The sequence below is a fragment of the Littorina saxatilis genome, linkage group LG14 (genome assembly GCF_037325665.1).
Source record: "Littorina saxatilis isolate snail1 linkage group LG14, US_GU_Lsax_2.0, whole genome shotgun sequence".
NCBI classification, from domain to species: domain Eukaryota; kingdom Metazoa; phylum Mollusca; class Gastropoda; order Littorinimorpha; family Littorinidae; genus Littorina; species Littorina saxatilis.
The window spans coordinates 14,009,646-14,025,114 of NC_090258.1; the positions used below are offsets into that span (position 1 = coordinate 14,009,646).

The 15,469-nt window shown below is 38.7% G+C and overlaps 1 protein-coding gene across 1 annotated transcript in view; it reads left to right on the forward strand.

Annotated features, from left to right (window-relative positions):
* Positions 1-15,469, forward strand: part of LOC138947169 (uncharacterized) — a 68,157-nt gene that overhangs the window by 26,631 nt on the left and 26,057 nt on the right. The window contains exons 11-21 of the mRNA XM_070318605.1: positions 1,099-1,274; positions 2,692-2,848; positions 4,306-4,490; positions 5,322-5,496; positions 8,728-8,962; positions 9,481-9,608; positions 10,306-10,326; positions 10,812-10,933; positions 11,328-11,445; positions 12,472-12,653; positions 13,183-13,402. Of these exons, the coding sequence (XP_070174706.1) occupies positions 1,099-1,274; positions 2,692-2,848; positions 4,306-4,490; positions 5,322-5,496; positions 8,728-8,962; positions 9,481-9,608; positions 10,306-10,326; positions 10,812-10,933; positions 11,328-11,445; positions 12,472-12,653; positions 13,183-13,402 (1,719 nt within the window). The remainder of the gene's footprint in view (positions 1-1,098; positions 1,275-2,691; positions 2,849-4,305; positions 4,491-5,321; positions 5,497-8,727; positions 8,963-9,480; positions 9,609-10,305; positions 10,327-10,811; positions 10,934-11,327; positions 11,446-12,471; positions 12,654-13,182; positions 13,403-15,469) is intronic.

Below are 15,469 nucleotides of genomic sequence, written 5' to 3' on the forward strand. Positions count from 1 at the left end.
CTTGCTAATGAGTGGGAGTGTGTATGCGCGTGGTGTGCACGAGGATGTATGCACGTGAGTGATATTTGTAAATGTGTATTATGATAATATCATCTTTGTATTTATATTATTGAAATTGTTATATTTCGATGTACAGCGCTAAGAGCATAGTTAAATTTGTGAAGCGGCGCTATATAAGCTATCTTTATTATTATTATTATTATTATTATACAAAGGTTAGCTCAATGTATCGTTAGAAAAAGCACTAATGATGACAACTTCAGATAAGAGGTTTATGCAGAGTTTATAAACCTGACGAAATAGTGTGTGCCTCCCCCCCCCCAAAAAAAAAAACCCAGCAAAAAACAACAACAAAACATTAACAATAGTAATAACAACAAAACAAAACAAAAACGCTAAATTAAATGGACAACAATAAATCAACTGTGAAAATTAAAACAAAAATACAGTGTACAGGTTCCACATGAAGTGGACTTGAAATTCGTATGAACGGGTGTTCATTTCCTATGTAAAACATGGATGAAGCTGTGACGTGATTGCTTACATATTATTATGACACAGCCTTTGGAGGAAAAAGGCATATAGTTAAGTCGCATTACCCACTTTCGAGTAATTTGCCAAAATAGCTAGCAGAGAACAAAATTACAGATGTTAATATTTAGTTTTTTGGCTCTACATGAACTATTCTGTTTCCACATGCTAAATTGTGTTCCAAAATTACAAAATCTGAACAGGTTATTGAGCGTACAACTATCCTTGGGCAGATGTTTCTGTAAATCCCGCACTTTTTGAGTTGAATTTCCACAAGTGTGCGCGCATGCTAATTCCCAGCATTGACATTTCTTAAAGGAGAACGTAAGAATGAATCTGACATGTTTTTGTTTAGTTTTATCATCCTTTTTTTTGCATTAGGTTATGATATTAAAAACTCATTTTGTCAGTAAACGAAACACAACAACAACCCCCTTCTTTCCATGCCCCGTATCATTATGCATGCGTTGGTTTACAAGAAAATACCAAGAAAGTATCTGTAATTTGTTCACGACATTGTTCTCCAGTGCTATATCCTTTGCTATCAAACAATTGACCTCTTTGCAGATCCAGTGATCACAAACTTGACAGGTAGTACTGGTGTGGTGACCTCCCATGGATACCCAGACATGTACACCAATGAAACAGACTACGTGTGGGTCATCACTGTCCTGCCCTATCAGTCTGTCACGCTCACCTTCTCTGACTTCAATACCAGCTGTGTCCTGGCCACCAGACTTTGGGTAAGGAACAGTAGGCCTATAATATCTGATACGGACAGACACACTGACGTACAAAGACAGACTTACAGACATCAAGAAAGACAGACAGAAACTGCGAAGACACCCGTTGAGAGTCTAACAGAATTCCTTGAGAACCGCGACAATAATTTGTAATTTGAAGACTGACACCAGGTCTACAAGAACACAGACAGACTCAGACTCAGACTCAGAACTTTATTACAAAAGGATAAAGGTTTTAGGCAAAGCCGATTCTTCCAACCTGTCCTTTAAACAACACATAAAGACAGACGGACATAAAAAATGAAAATTCAATAATATAAAATACAGAAATATATTGTATGGAATGCAACACAATGTGCATTTAAGGAATTACATAAGGAGAACTCAATAATTACAAAATTACATTGACATAGTTATACGTACCTTTCATTTGGGAGTAAAGTTGCTCAAATCATCCGTTAACACTAGTACAAAATGTTTAACTCATAACTCATAACTCATAACTCATAACATTTTATTGATCCAACAAAGGAAATTAATTTAGTCATCAGCACATATAGGTCATTAATTAATAACTATAAAAGAATAAAAGAAGAAAATTCATAAAACCCATGATATAAAAATACCCTTTTTTCTTGCACACCTGACACACCGACACACCAATACACATGCATACATGCCTACATACATACCTACATACATACCTACATACATACCTACATACATACCTACATACATACATACATACATACATACATACATACATACATACATACATACATACATACATACATACATTCCATGTTAAAGTGTAGTTAAGAACATCACAGTAATTATATCATTGTTTGGATTAACAGATAAGTTTTTATGTAAATGATGATAACAACAATCCATAATTAACGCTATTGCACTACCAAGGAAGAGACCAACCAAACACATAAAAACCAATAACAGTAATCATCATCAGTTATCACAGGTATCACAGTAGATTAGCCATCAGGTAGTTAGACTCAATTGGGCAAAATATAGTGTCAACACCATCACAACAAAGCTAGAGCTCATTTTAGCAAAATAACAATCGAACAAGACATTTCATGTTTCACAGAGAAACAAGGAGACAACAACATGTTATCTGTGTCCAATGTATTCCATGAATTGTCACCTTGAAAATGCAAATGTCTTTTAAATTTTACTTGGAGAAAGAATAGAAAGACTATGTAATTGTTGTAAAGGAATCACACCTGACTTTCTAAGTACTTTAAAAGAAGAGTAAGAGAAAATGTGTGTGTGTGTGTGTGTGTGTGTGTGTGTGTGTGTGTGTGTGTATGTGTGTTTACGTAACTGTGTGTAAGTGTGCTTGTTTCATTGTCAATCCATAGTCCCGAATTTGCATGTCTTATACGGTCTCGTATTTCAGATCGAAGACCGTTATCCGCGCGGGAGTTATATTGCAAGCCCATGTGGCACCGGTGTACCAACTCCAGTAATGACCAACACCAACGTCATGAACCTTCGGCTCCAGTCCACACCTAGTGTTACCAATGGCAACCGGTTCAGTGCCACCTGGGAAGGAGGTAAATATCTGTTTTTTATCCATTGATCTGTTTAATTCTTTGCCTCTTTATAATATACTATATACACTACCCCCCCCCCCCCCCCCGTTGAAGACCCAGTTTTCTCACTCCCTAATATTCAGTGCATAACCTTTGTAAATTTACCACCATTTTTGGACTCTTTCCTGTCTAAGATTATTTCAGACTTAAGGAGGTCTTAAAAGGGGCGTTCCCCTGTATTTCAATAGCAATGCAGCGTATGTTTCCAGCAAATTAAACCATGGTCTAACCAATTTTGTCAAATGTTCATGTAAATTGTAATATTTTAAAAGTACATTTGATACAGTAAATGATATACATACGGGCATGATAAATCGTCTCTTTGAAATTAACATAATATAGATATTTGTTCCATCAGTGTCGAAATATTGCAATGTGTACATCAGCCCAACAAAGGCAACATTTTGATATCATTTATTGTTAGTAAGAATCGAAAAACGTCATACATTTGCAAAACACACCAATACCAAGGAATTAAACTCTGGCTGTCAAAGCTCCAATCATAAGATTACAGGCATGCATACAGCAGCTCACAAGCACATCAAAGACAACCTGCTCACAAAGTTCTGCCATTGTCCACAAGCCGAAATGTGCTGTCGAAGTGCAACAAATGTACCAGGTCTGGCAGTCCATATTCAATCTGAAATCGACTTGGAAATAGTTATTGAGTCGAAGGTCCCTGAGTGATTCAAGGCATATAACTCATTGAGAAAATAGTCTTCAGTAAAGTCCAATAACAATTCGTTACTACTATTACTACTACTACTTCTACTACGATAACCACCACAGCTATTACTACTACTACTACCAATAGTAATAATTATATTACTATATGGAGAACTCTTATACTTATATTATTATACTGCAGATCTATATATATATATATATATACGACTAGTGTCTGTCTGTCTGTCTGTCTGTCTGTCTGTCTGTCTGTCTGTCTGTCTGTCTGTCTGTTTGCGATGCACGGCCAAAGTTCTCGGTGGATCTTTTTCAAATTTGGACACCGTATTCAGCTACACCCTGGACACAACCTCATCGATGAGATATTTCAACACGTGCTCTCAGCGCGCAGCGCTGTGCGCGCTGAACCGATTTTTTTGGTTTTTTTTGTTTGTTTGTTGTCGGGATCCACTACCAGTAACTCTTCCTTATCTTCTCCAGTGTTTTCAGCCGCGATTATCTCCCTTCCTCCGTGTGGCGTCAATCCATATTGCCTGGTATTCGGCTCTACTTCTTCCCGGCGAACCCGGTACCCGGCGAAGCGGGTAATCATCTAGTACTACATGTATGTGTACAAAACACAGAAGGCAAAAGATAAGTTCAGCAAAAATATATAGGAGTTATTTTAAATATTAACATCGATGATGATTATGAAATTATGTTGATTTTGATTGTCTTTTTTTTTTGTCTATCAGAGTGCAGAAGAACCTTCACAAGTCCCAGCGGCACGATTATGTCCCCTGAATCACCGAATGTCTATCCTGAAAACCTAGACTGTGTCTACATCATCACACGTGACACAGGATATTACGTCACACTCACGTTTACCTCATTCAGCCTTGATTCTGACATCTCCGGGGTCTGCAATGACTATGTGAAGGTAATCTGTAACAAAAAAAGTAAATTTATTCAGGCATGTTACGAAACATGTCAATGTAATCGTATACTAAAAAACAAACAAAAAAGGTTAACATCAAAAGAATACCAACAAGACAGTGAATAATATCAATGTGTCGAAATGTAGGACTCATTAAACCCGTCGGTTCAGAGTTATTGTTTCTAAAAACATAGGTTCTCATTGTGACAGAATTGACAGCTTTAATAGCTGTGTGTGTGTGTGTGTGTTTGTGTGTATGTATGTTTGTATGTATGTGTGTGTGTGTGTGTGTGTGTGTGTGTGTGTGTGTGTGTAAGTGTGTGTGTGTGTGCGTGTGTTGCGTGCGTGCAAGCGTGTGTGTGTGTGTGTGTGTGCACATATATGTGAGTATCTGTGTGTGTGTGTGTGTGTGTGTGTGTGTGTGTGTGAGCGTATATATATATATATGTGTGTGTGTGTGTGTGTGTGTGTGTGTGTGTGTGTGTGTGTGTGTGTGTGTGTGTGTGTGTGTGTGTGTTTAATTAGGGGAAGGATTGCCGCATTGAACTTCCTTGTAAATAACATTGTCTCCTTTTTTGTAACTTAAATTCTGTAACTGTTCTGGGAGTGATTAAGGCGGTTTTATTACAGACATAAATTGAACAAAAATGTAAAACAAAAATACCTGATCAAGAGCAAGCTTTAGTTCCTCTTGTTTGTTATTTTGTTCTCTCTTTGATTTTTGTTTTGTTTATTGTATTGTCCATGCATCACACCGGTTATGGCAGAACTCACTTCTCTGTATGGAAAAATGTGTCACCATCACTTTCTCATTTAACATTATTATTTGTCAAGATCCGTGACGGCAGTTCGGAGTCTTCTCCCTTGCTGCTCCCTGAACAGTGCGGTACGTCACTTCCTCCTGTTGTGACGTCAACCTCAAACTCCATGTGGATCAAGTTCCGTAGCAATGACGTCAGCAATCCATCGAGCACAGGATTTATTGCCACATACACCTCCCAGATAAAAGGTACGTATTTAAATAATACAATGCTTTTTTTTAATGGAATGTTAAGTTACCATCTGTCTTGTGTAAGCGATCATGCTCATCACCACAAATCTGTCCTTGCTGGTTTTTGCGTGTGCAAAGAGCATCCTATTATTAATGACATCGGACACTGATTCACCCCAACAAATATATTTCGCTAATATTTTGCCTGTGAATGTCCAGAGTGTGTTGAAACAAGTGTAACAAGTCGCGTAAGGCGAAAATACAACATTTAGTCAAGTAGCTGTCGAACTCACAGAATGAAACTGAACGCAATGCAATTTTTTCAGCAAGACCGTATACTCGTAGCATCGTCAGTCCACCGCTCATGCTCATGGCAAAGGCAGTGAAATTGACAAGAAGAGCGGTTTAGTAGTTGCGCTGAGAAGGATAGCACGCTTTTCTGTACCTCTCTTCGTTTTAACTTTCTGAGCGTGTTTTTAATCCAAACATATCATATCTATATGTTTTTAGAATCAGGAACCGACAAGGAATAAGATGAAAGTGTTTTTAAATTGATTTCGAAATTTAATTTTGATAATAATTTTTATATTTTTAATTTTCAGAGCTTGTTTTTAATCCAAATATAACATATTTATATGTTTTTGGAATCAGAAAATGATGGAAAATAAGATAAACGTAAATTTGGATCGTTTTATAATTATTTTATTTTTTTTACAATTTTCCGATTTTAAATGACCAAAGTCATAAATTAATTTTTAAGCCACCACGCTGAAATGCAATACTGAAGTCTGGGCTTCGTCGAAGACTACTTGACCAAAATTTCAACCAATTTGGTTGAAAAATGAGAGCGTGACAGTGCCGCTTCAACTTTCACGAAAAGCCGGATATGACGTCATCAAAGACATTTATCGAAAAAACAAAAAAAATGTTCGGGGATATCAATCCCAGGAACTCTCATGTAAACTTTCATAAAGATCGGTCCAGTAGTTTGGTCTGAATCGCTCTACACGCACACACGCACGCACACGCACACACACACACACACACACACACACACACACACACATACACCACGACCCTCGTTTCGATTCCCCCTCTATGTTAAAACATTTAGTCAAAACTTGACTAAATGTAAAAACATGAGATAAATCAATTGGTCAGACTTTCTGTTACCAAATTTTGAATATGATGATATGCCAGGATTCAGATAATTAAACGAGGGTCGGAAAATTGAACTACTTTTGAAGTGGTATTAATCCCTGGTTTACGTTTATTGTAATGATGTATTGCTGTATGAAATATTGTAACATATGTCTCTCTGATATGGCTTGGAATAGCTTAATAACATGACATTTTCTTTTTTTCTTTCTTTCTTTCTTTCTTTCTTTCTTTCTTTCTTTCCTTCTATTGTTCTTTCTTTCAATCCTTTTTGACTAAATGTTTTAATGTAGAGGGGGGAATCGAGACGAGGGTCGTGGTGTATGTGTGTCTGTCTGTCTGTCTGTCTGTCTGTGTGTGTGTGTGTGTAGAGCGATTCAGACTAAACTACTGGACCGATCTTTATGAAATTTGACATGAGAGTTTCTGGGTATGATATCCTCAGACCTTTTTTTCCAATTTTTTGATAAATGTCTTTGATGACGTCATATCCGGCTTTACGTGAAAGTTGAGGCGGCACTGTCACGCTCTTATTTTTCAACCAAATTGGTTGAAATTTTGGTCAAGTAATCTTCGACAAAGCCCGGACTTCGGTATTGCATTTCAGCTTGGTGGTTTAAAAATTAATTAATGACTTTGGTCATTAAAAATCGGAAAATTGTAAAAAAAATATTGTTTTTATAAAACGATCCAAATTTACGTTCATCTTATTCTCCATCATTTTCTGATTCCAAAAACATATAAATATGTTATATTTGGATTAAAAACAAGCTCTGAAAATTAAAAATATAAAAATTATTATCAAAATTAAATTTTCGAAATCAATTTAAAAACACTTTCATCTTATTTCTTGTCGGTTCCTGATTCTCAAAACATATAGATACGATATGTTTGGATTAAAACCACGCTCAGAAAGTTAAAACGAAGAGAGGTACAGAAAAGCGTGCTATCCTTCTCAGCGCAACTACTACCCTCTCTTCTTGTCAATTTCACTGCCTTTGCCATGAGCGGTGGACTGACGATGGATGCTACGAGTATACGGTCTTGCTGCGTTGCATTGCGTTCAGTTTCATTCTGTGAGTTCGACAGCTACTTGACTAAATGTTGTATTTTCGCCTTACGCGACTTGTTTCCTTTTTACATTTAGTCAAGTTTTGACTAAATGTTTTAACGTAGAGGGGGAATCGAGACGAGGGTCGTGGTGTATGTGTGTGTGTGTTTGTGTGTGTGTGTGTGTGCGTGTGTGTGTCTGTGTGTCTGTGTGTCTGTGTGTCTGTCTGTGCGTGTATGTGTGTAGAGCGATTCAGAGTAAACTACTGGACCGATCTTTATGAAATTTTGCATGGGAGTTCCTGGGTATGATATCCCCAGACTTTTTTTTCATTTTTTTGATAAATGTCTTTGATGACGTCATATCCGGCTTTTTGTAAAAGTTGAGGCGGCACTGTCACACCCTCATTTTTCAACAAAATGCATTGAAATTTTGGCAAAGCAATCTTCAACGAAGGCCGGACTTTGGTATTGCATTTCAGCTTGGAGGCTTAAAAATTAATTAATGACTTTGGTTATTAAAAATCTGAAAATTGTAATTAAAATTATTTTTTTTATAAATGATCCAAAATTAAGTTCATCTTATTTTTCATCATTTTTTGATTCCAAAAACATATAAATATGTTATATTCGGATTAAAAACAAGCTCTGAAAATTAAAAATATAAAAATTATGATTAAAATAAAATTTCCGAAATCGATTTAGAAACAATTTCATCTTATTCCTTATCGGTTCTTGATTCCAAAAACATATAGATATGATATGTTTGGATTAAAAACACGCTCAGAAATTTAAAGCGAAGAGAGGTACAGAAAAGCGTGCTATGCAGCACAGCGCAACCACTACCGCGCTAAACAGGCTCGTTAATTTCACTGCCTTTAACTTTTGCACGAGCGGCGGACTACGGTCATTGTGAAAAAATGCAGTGCGTTCAGTTTCATTCTGTGAGTTCCACAGCTTGACTAAATGTAGTAATTTCGCCTTACGCGACTTGTTATTTGTTTGCTTATATCTTTATTCAAACACTTCTTTGTATCTCAGAATGTGAAGCTAAGAGTCTGACCAGCAATGAAGGGTCACTCAGCTCACCAGGGTACCCCCTGCAGTACCCTCGCTACACTTACTGTGTGTGGACAATAACTGTTCAGCCTATGGGCATCGTAGAGCTAACCTTCAACAACTTCGCTATTGGCAGAAAGGATGATTACGACTGTTCTGGGGCATACGTTCGTCTGTATGACGGTGACTCTGTGGATGCCACTACTGTCATTGACACGTAAGACATAATAGTTGATTGGATGATGATGAAATTCAATGTGTGAATCCACTGTATCTTTTGACAGATTTTGGATAGACTGTTTCTTATGATTATGTTATTTTCATTTGTCATTGGGCATTGGGAGATGTTTTCACCTGTTTGCTTTTTTTCAATTTTACATTGATTTGATCAAGCGCCGTTATTGTTTTAGGTTTGTCTTTTTTCACTCCGCTGCAGCCATCATGTCTTTGAAACTATAGTGTTGTTTTATAAGAAATATACAGGGGCATACATAGAGACCTGTAGGAAGGAGAGTTGGGTTGGTTACACAAAAAGAAATTCTGAAAGCATTCCTTATTGAAGTAATAGCGTTCTTGAAAGTGATTAAATTGTCTTTGAAGTTGCAAGATCCGACTTTAGTAAGCGAATTTTTGGTATCTGCTGTTGCACAAAGAAAACAAAGCATAACATAACATTATTTTAAATAACATCTGGCTAACTTTACCTTTCTCCATTTATTTTGTCCAATATGAAAGGTTGTGCGGAACTACTGTGGTACCAAAAATCACGTCAACAGGACGAAGTCTGACTGTGGTGCTCAACTCCTTTGCAGCCTCTCCAACAGAGTCTATTGGTTTCAACGCTTCCTACAAGACCATTTCAAGCAAGTACAGGTTCACAAAATGACAACCCTCAAACAAAGCTATATCTATCATAATAGTATACGCCTAAGTAAGTGCACTTTGCCTTACATAAAATCGTTGCGGGAGTTAGGGGTATATCATGAACTATTTTGAGTTATGAACAAGTTCATACCCTTCTGGGAAAAACAACGACGCAAGAAGGCCTATGAACATTGTCAGTGGCCAGACTTAATTAAAGTATCTTCCGTAAACTCACCTTCTTATCGTTCTATTTAAGTTAACACCTTAAAAAGGAGTGCACACAAACACACTTTAATATTACTGTTGTCAGGGTTAGACTTTAGAAAATGATTGGTCTATAAAGCTAGGATTCGAGTATTGAATGCCACGTTTAGACCAATGCGATGTGCCTCAGCACAACTAATTTCTATTAACAGGTAACTGCTTGTGAATGACAACATATCAGTAACAACAGAAAAAATACGATTGCTGCCCAATGACAAGTTTAGTACTGTATTCTGTTTCTCTAGATCAGTTTGCAAGTTTGGTTTGTTTAATACTCCCATCATGTGTTTTTAGCAACATACTTACCCCCCCCCCCCCTCCTCTCCTGCCCCCCCCCCCCCACCACCCACACACACCCACAAACTGAATCATTAGTGGTCTATTTCAATCAAAATCAACCCCTAAACGTCCTGACTTGCTCCTGTTTTGCAGGTGCCGATGTCGCCCAGTATGGTAAGTTCCGTTTTTCTTTAAACCTTATTTAACATTTCGTATGAGCATAAAAGAATCGAAGGAAAGGGTGAAATTATACGCGTAATATTATTGTATCTCAATAATACAATTAAATGGACGTTGTGTGTTCGAGTAGAACTATAATTTTCCGAAATCCATATGTTTACATCATAAAGAAAATTACATAGGGTTAACATTTGTTTTAAGGATGCTATGTATACACATTTTGCACATAAAAAGCAGTTTGCAGACTCTAACAAATAATCAAAGATAACAGGGATACTTTCATTTGCGAATTATCAGATGATAGAAACTGGAGGAATCATTGACTTGTTTTTTTACTGTGAACTAAGGAAAATCAAATATCACTGCAATAGACCTTTTAAAAGTTAATACAAATACTACTACCTCTAAAACAGCTATATATATGTCTGCAAATCCCTGTTCCTGGTGTTAATTATTCGTTCAACTGTACGTTCGCCCAGACCTGTTCCCGTACGGAGAAACAGAAGGGGACAGTGTTTTGGACCAATCAGACAACGCGATGGCACACGTGACTGTCCAGGCGGGGTTTCCGTTTGGTGACCACACGGAGTATGATGTTTATGTGAGTAGATACAGAGCTTAAGTTTTCCACTAGTTTAACATTTAGATAAAAAGAAGACACATCAGTAACCAGGTTAGGGACTTGTTTTTATCAATATTTCGGCAGATAAACTGTCTTCATGAGGATGGTATGAAAGTAGTTTAAAGTTTGTAGAATGTTGTGTTTTTGTAAAAGTTAAATGTGATTTAAAACAAAAACAGCATTGTTAAAGTCGTTGAGAAAAAAATACACAAGAGACAAAAGTAATGAAGGATAAAGAAATATATTCGGATGTTGAATTCTTTCTGAATGTTCTTATGACCTTAACCATGTATGTAACTTATTCTTCTATTCAATTGTATGGGAAGAAGTTCAACAGAATGTTACGTTCCTCCACTCTCTTCCTTTTTTTCAGATCGCCAACAACGGTCTGGTATCCATTGGCAACAAATACACATGGCCTGACCTACCAGACTCACGACAGGTGATCTGTGTCTACTGCGCCTACATTGACAACTCTGACGATGTGGGAGGTATGCATGTTCTATCACGTTGAGCTGATGAATACAAGCATGATGTACTCCTAGGGCAGGGGCGGACGAGGGGGGGGTTTCAGGGGTTTCCGGAAACCCCCCCCCAGCCAAAAATTTTTTTTTTAAATGGTGTTTTTTTGGGGTATTAATCAGTGACAAAATCTGCTGCCTGAAACTGGTAATGATCATCCTCAAAATGCACCAGATTGCACCATTTTGCATCCTTTTTTACAAAATTTTCCGGGGGGGCATGCCCCCGGACCCCCCTAGCAAGCTAGGCGCTTTGCGCCGTCGGCTCGGCGCTTCGCACCCATATCTTCACAATATACTTTTGGAAACCCCCCCCATAAAATGAACTGATCCGCCCCTGTAGGGACACCTGTAGAGGTAGAGAATGCTGCAGATAGTCTGTCCAGTGTGCCCACATTGAGAACTCGGCAGATGTTGGGGGTTCAGATGATCGATTATCTATAGGTTACGCACCTCTAAGTCCGTTTATCATGCATCTATAACCAGTACACTAAAAACAGACCCCGCTGGTATAATTGTTCTGAACAAATCCACTTCTAAATCTGGAAGTTTTAGGTCATGATTCAAAAACAAAATAAACTGGATACAATGCCCTTTATATACAACCCTTGTGTTTCTTGGGCATGTATATATCACCAGTATACCAAAGCAGAGCTTACAGATTAATTTGATCTGAACAAAACCCGATTTGCCATCTGGAGCTTTTGGTCATGATTCACAAACAATATACTGATTGGACATTTTCCATTAATTTACAATGCGTTTTGACATTGACATGGACAACTGTATTCGTTCATGTGTGGTGTATATACGTATATCGCATCATCAAACATCAAACGTCAGAACATAAAATAGTCAAATTTAGAATGCATGCACATGCAAAAATAATTTTAATAAACATGTTTGCACATTCCTGGTGCTAATTTGTTTGAACGAAGTGAGGCTAAAATTCATAAAAAGTCACTCGTAATTTATAATAACATTTGTTTTTACCAGGTATCTACTATCAACAATACAACAGCGCGGACCCTGCAGATGAAAACGTTCTGGACAAGGCCACAGAGGAGGTTGAGGAATTTACAGAGTCCACCAGCTTTGAAGCCACACTGGTGATTGTGGTCACGTGGGAACGCGTCAGACAAGGTCGCTACAGGGCTGTGGACTTTGACCCTGATATTGTGAGTACTTCAACGGAATTCATTTTATTTCGTATACTTTCGGGTTTGATAACCCCATATGATGTATAATACAGTTGGTATTGCACACCTTTTACAGCCAAACGCACAGAAAGAGACAGATATACAGAGAGATGAGCGGTTAAGAATGATATTGATACGGGATTTAAGAAAATCTTGCATAGTATATCTGTTAAATTACTTACTTGGAACAAATTCTCTTCACTTTGCTGCATGTATTACCTATCTTTAAAATTGTCTACGTGCCACAGACAACGTACTGTCATTATTGGTAACTGTATTTTCCTCCGCTCATACCAAACATATACAACAGACAAACATATACTCAGTAGGTAAATACCGAATGCCTTTGAATCTTGACTCTGGTTCCAGAGAAAATTAACGTTTGCGCAAAAGATAGTGTTTTAAGATAAGGCATTGTAAGTATATGTCAATCGATAAACCATTGTCTTTAATCCACGTTTACAACAAAAAGTATAGCTTTTGGTTAACATTTTTCCTTTTATCTCAGGACGAGGGAGAAGCTACATTTCAGCTGGCTCTGATTTCTGACGGAGTGACGTCATACGCCCTCGTGTACTACAAGGTTGGAGCAATGACGTGGACGTACAGGGGACGCTGGTCTTACGTCATCATGGGCGTGTCAGACGGCAGTAGAGACAACTACCAACGGAACCTGTACACCAAAACGAAACGAGCGTACATGATTGACTCAGTGTCTGGCAATACAGGTAATGACAGAGAATGTTTGGGGAGTCAAGGAATGGGAACAGGGAGAAATACATTGATCGCTTGCTCTTTATTACTCAAGGATAGAGTGTTAAGGCTGACATGTATATTATATTATCAGCCTTAAAGGCACAGTAAGCCTCCAGTAAACCATCACAGATACTGTCAGGCTTTTACACACAGTACAAACACCCTTCCATTTGAACGCTCACCGAACGAGAACATCCTAAGTGCCCTCCGTAAAGAGCGAGCAATTTTCAAAGAATTAATTTTTCGGATTGTCTCCATCACATCCTGAAATGAGTTACTTCCCTTCAACTGGCGATAGCCGTGGAGCAATGATTATCAGAATGAATCGGACCGTGGTGCGTTTTGGCGCTAGACCTAACTTTTAAAATCTCAATAATAGATTGACAGCTTGTTACACAAACATTCTTTAATCATAAAAGAATTCTTTTTTCATCAAGACAAGATCAGTACAATTCGAAGTTTTGAAAGTTTGAAAAAAGAAAAGCCCGGAAGCAGGGTCACGCAAGGTCGTGGTTTTCGTAGCAGACGACGGTTTATAGGCAGTCAAAGGCCATCGCTAGAGTTCTTATGAACCACATTCGTTTGTTTAGTGAAAAGTCAGAGGTACATAATAACGTGCTATTGCAGATAAGCTCACAGCGAGCCGCATTCAAATTACAAACTGACGACTGCATTGTGAAAAAGGGAAACTGGATCACACGGGTTCACGATGGCTCAGGGGTAAGATAAACCACGCAAAAATAAATTCTTTGAAAATTGCTCGCTCTTTACGGAGGGCACCTAGGATGTTCTCAAGCGGTGAGTGTTTAAATGAAAGGGTGTTCGTAATGTGTGTAAAAGCCTGACAGTATCTGTGATGGTTTACGGGAGGCTTACTGTGCCTTTAACATGGACTAGCAAAGTTCAATACAGAGCCTTTAAGACAAACAGAGAGAGAGAGAGAGAGAGAGAGAGAGAGAGAGAGAGAGAGAGAGAGAGAGAGAGAGAGAGAGAGAGAGAGAGGGAGAGAGAGGGGAGAGTTTTTGCGAAAAGAGAGGAGAGAGAAGGGGTAGAGTGGGGTTGCCACAAGCTCCAGCTCAATACAAAAAGTTGACAACGCTTAAAAAAGAACAAAAGAACCGACCATCCATGAACAACTTCCATATCAAATTCTCAATACCGTAAACATTTTTATATCATGTGATCAAATACCGCTATTTCTTACGCGAAACTGATTCTGTACAGGGTACAGTACCTAGTTAACGCCCATTCCCTTCTTTTGATCGAACTTGGTGCATAAGGGGGGGGGGGGGGGCGTTTACAAGGTATACTGTTAAAAAAAAGAAACGCATAGTTGCTACTTGCCAAATTTGTTTTATTTTTCGAAAAAATTAACAGAAAATCCAATATTTAGATTATTTGTTTGAAATTTGGTATGGACACAGTTGAATGCACACACAGTTCATTTGCATCTTCAAATCAATCAGTCAATCAATACGATTGGGTGCCGAGGCTGTCAAGTCAGTAGGGGGTGTGACTGCCTTGAGCAGCAACAACTGCCCGGCACCTTCTGGGCATGGACTGGATCAGATGCCGGATATCTTGCTGTGGGATGGTGTCCCACTCCTCCTGAAGTGCCTGCAATAGATCGCGGTGATTTGCCGGCGCTTCTTCTCGCCTGCGCACACGTCTGTCCAATTCATCCCAGAGGTGTTCTATCGGGTTCATGTCTGGCGACATGGATGGCCAGGGAAGCACCTGGACATGGTGGTCGGTGAGGAACTGGGTGGTGAGTCGTGCTGTGTGCGGGCGAGCGTTGTCCTGCTGGAATATGGCATCCTGGTCAGCCAGAAGAGGAAGGGCGTGTGGGCGCAGAATTTCCTCCACGTACCGCTGGGCAGTTATGCGCCCTTGGACGTGCACCAGGGTGCTCCTTCCAGCGGTATTGATCGCCCCCCACACCATGACGCCTCCACCACCATGAACGGGTGCCTCATCCACACAGTTGGGCGCGTAACGTTCGTTTACTCTCCGGTAGACCCTCCTCCGACCATCATGTC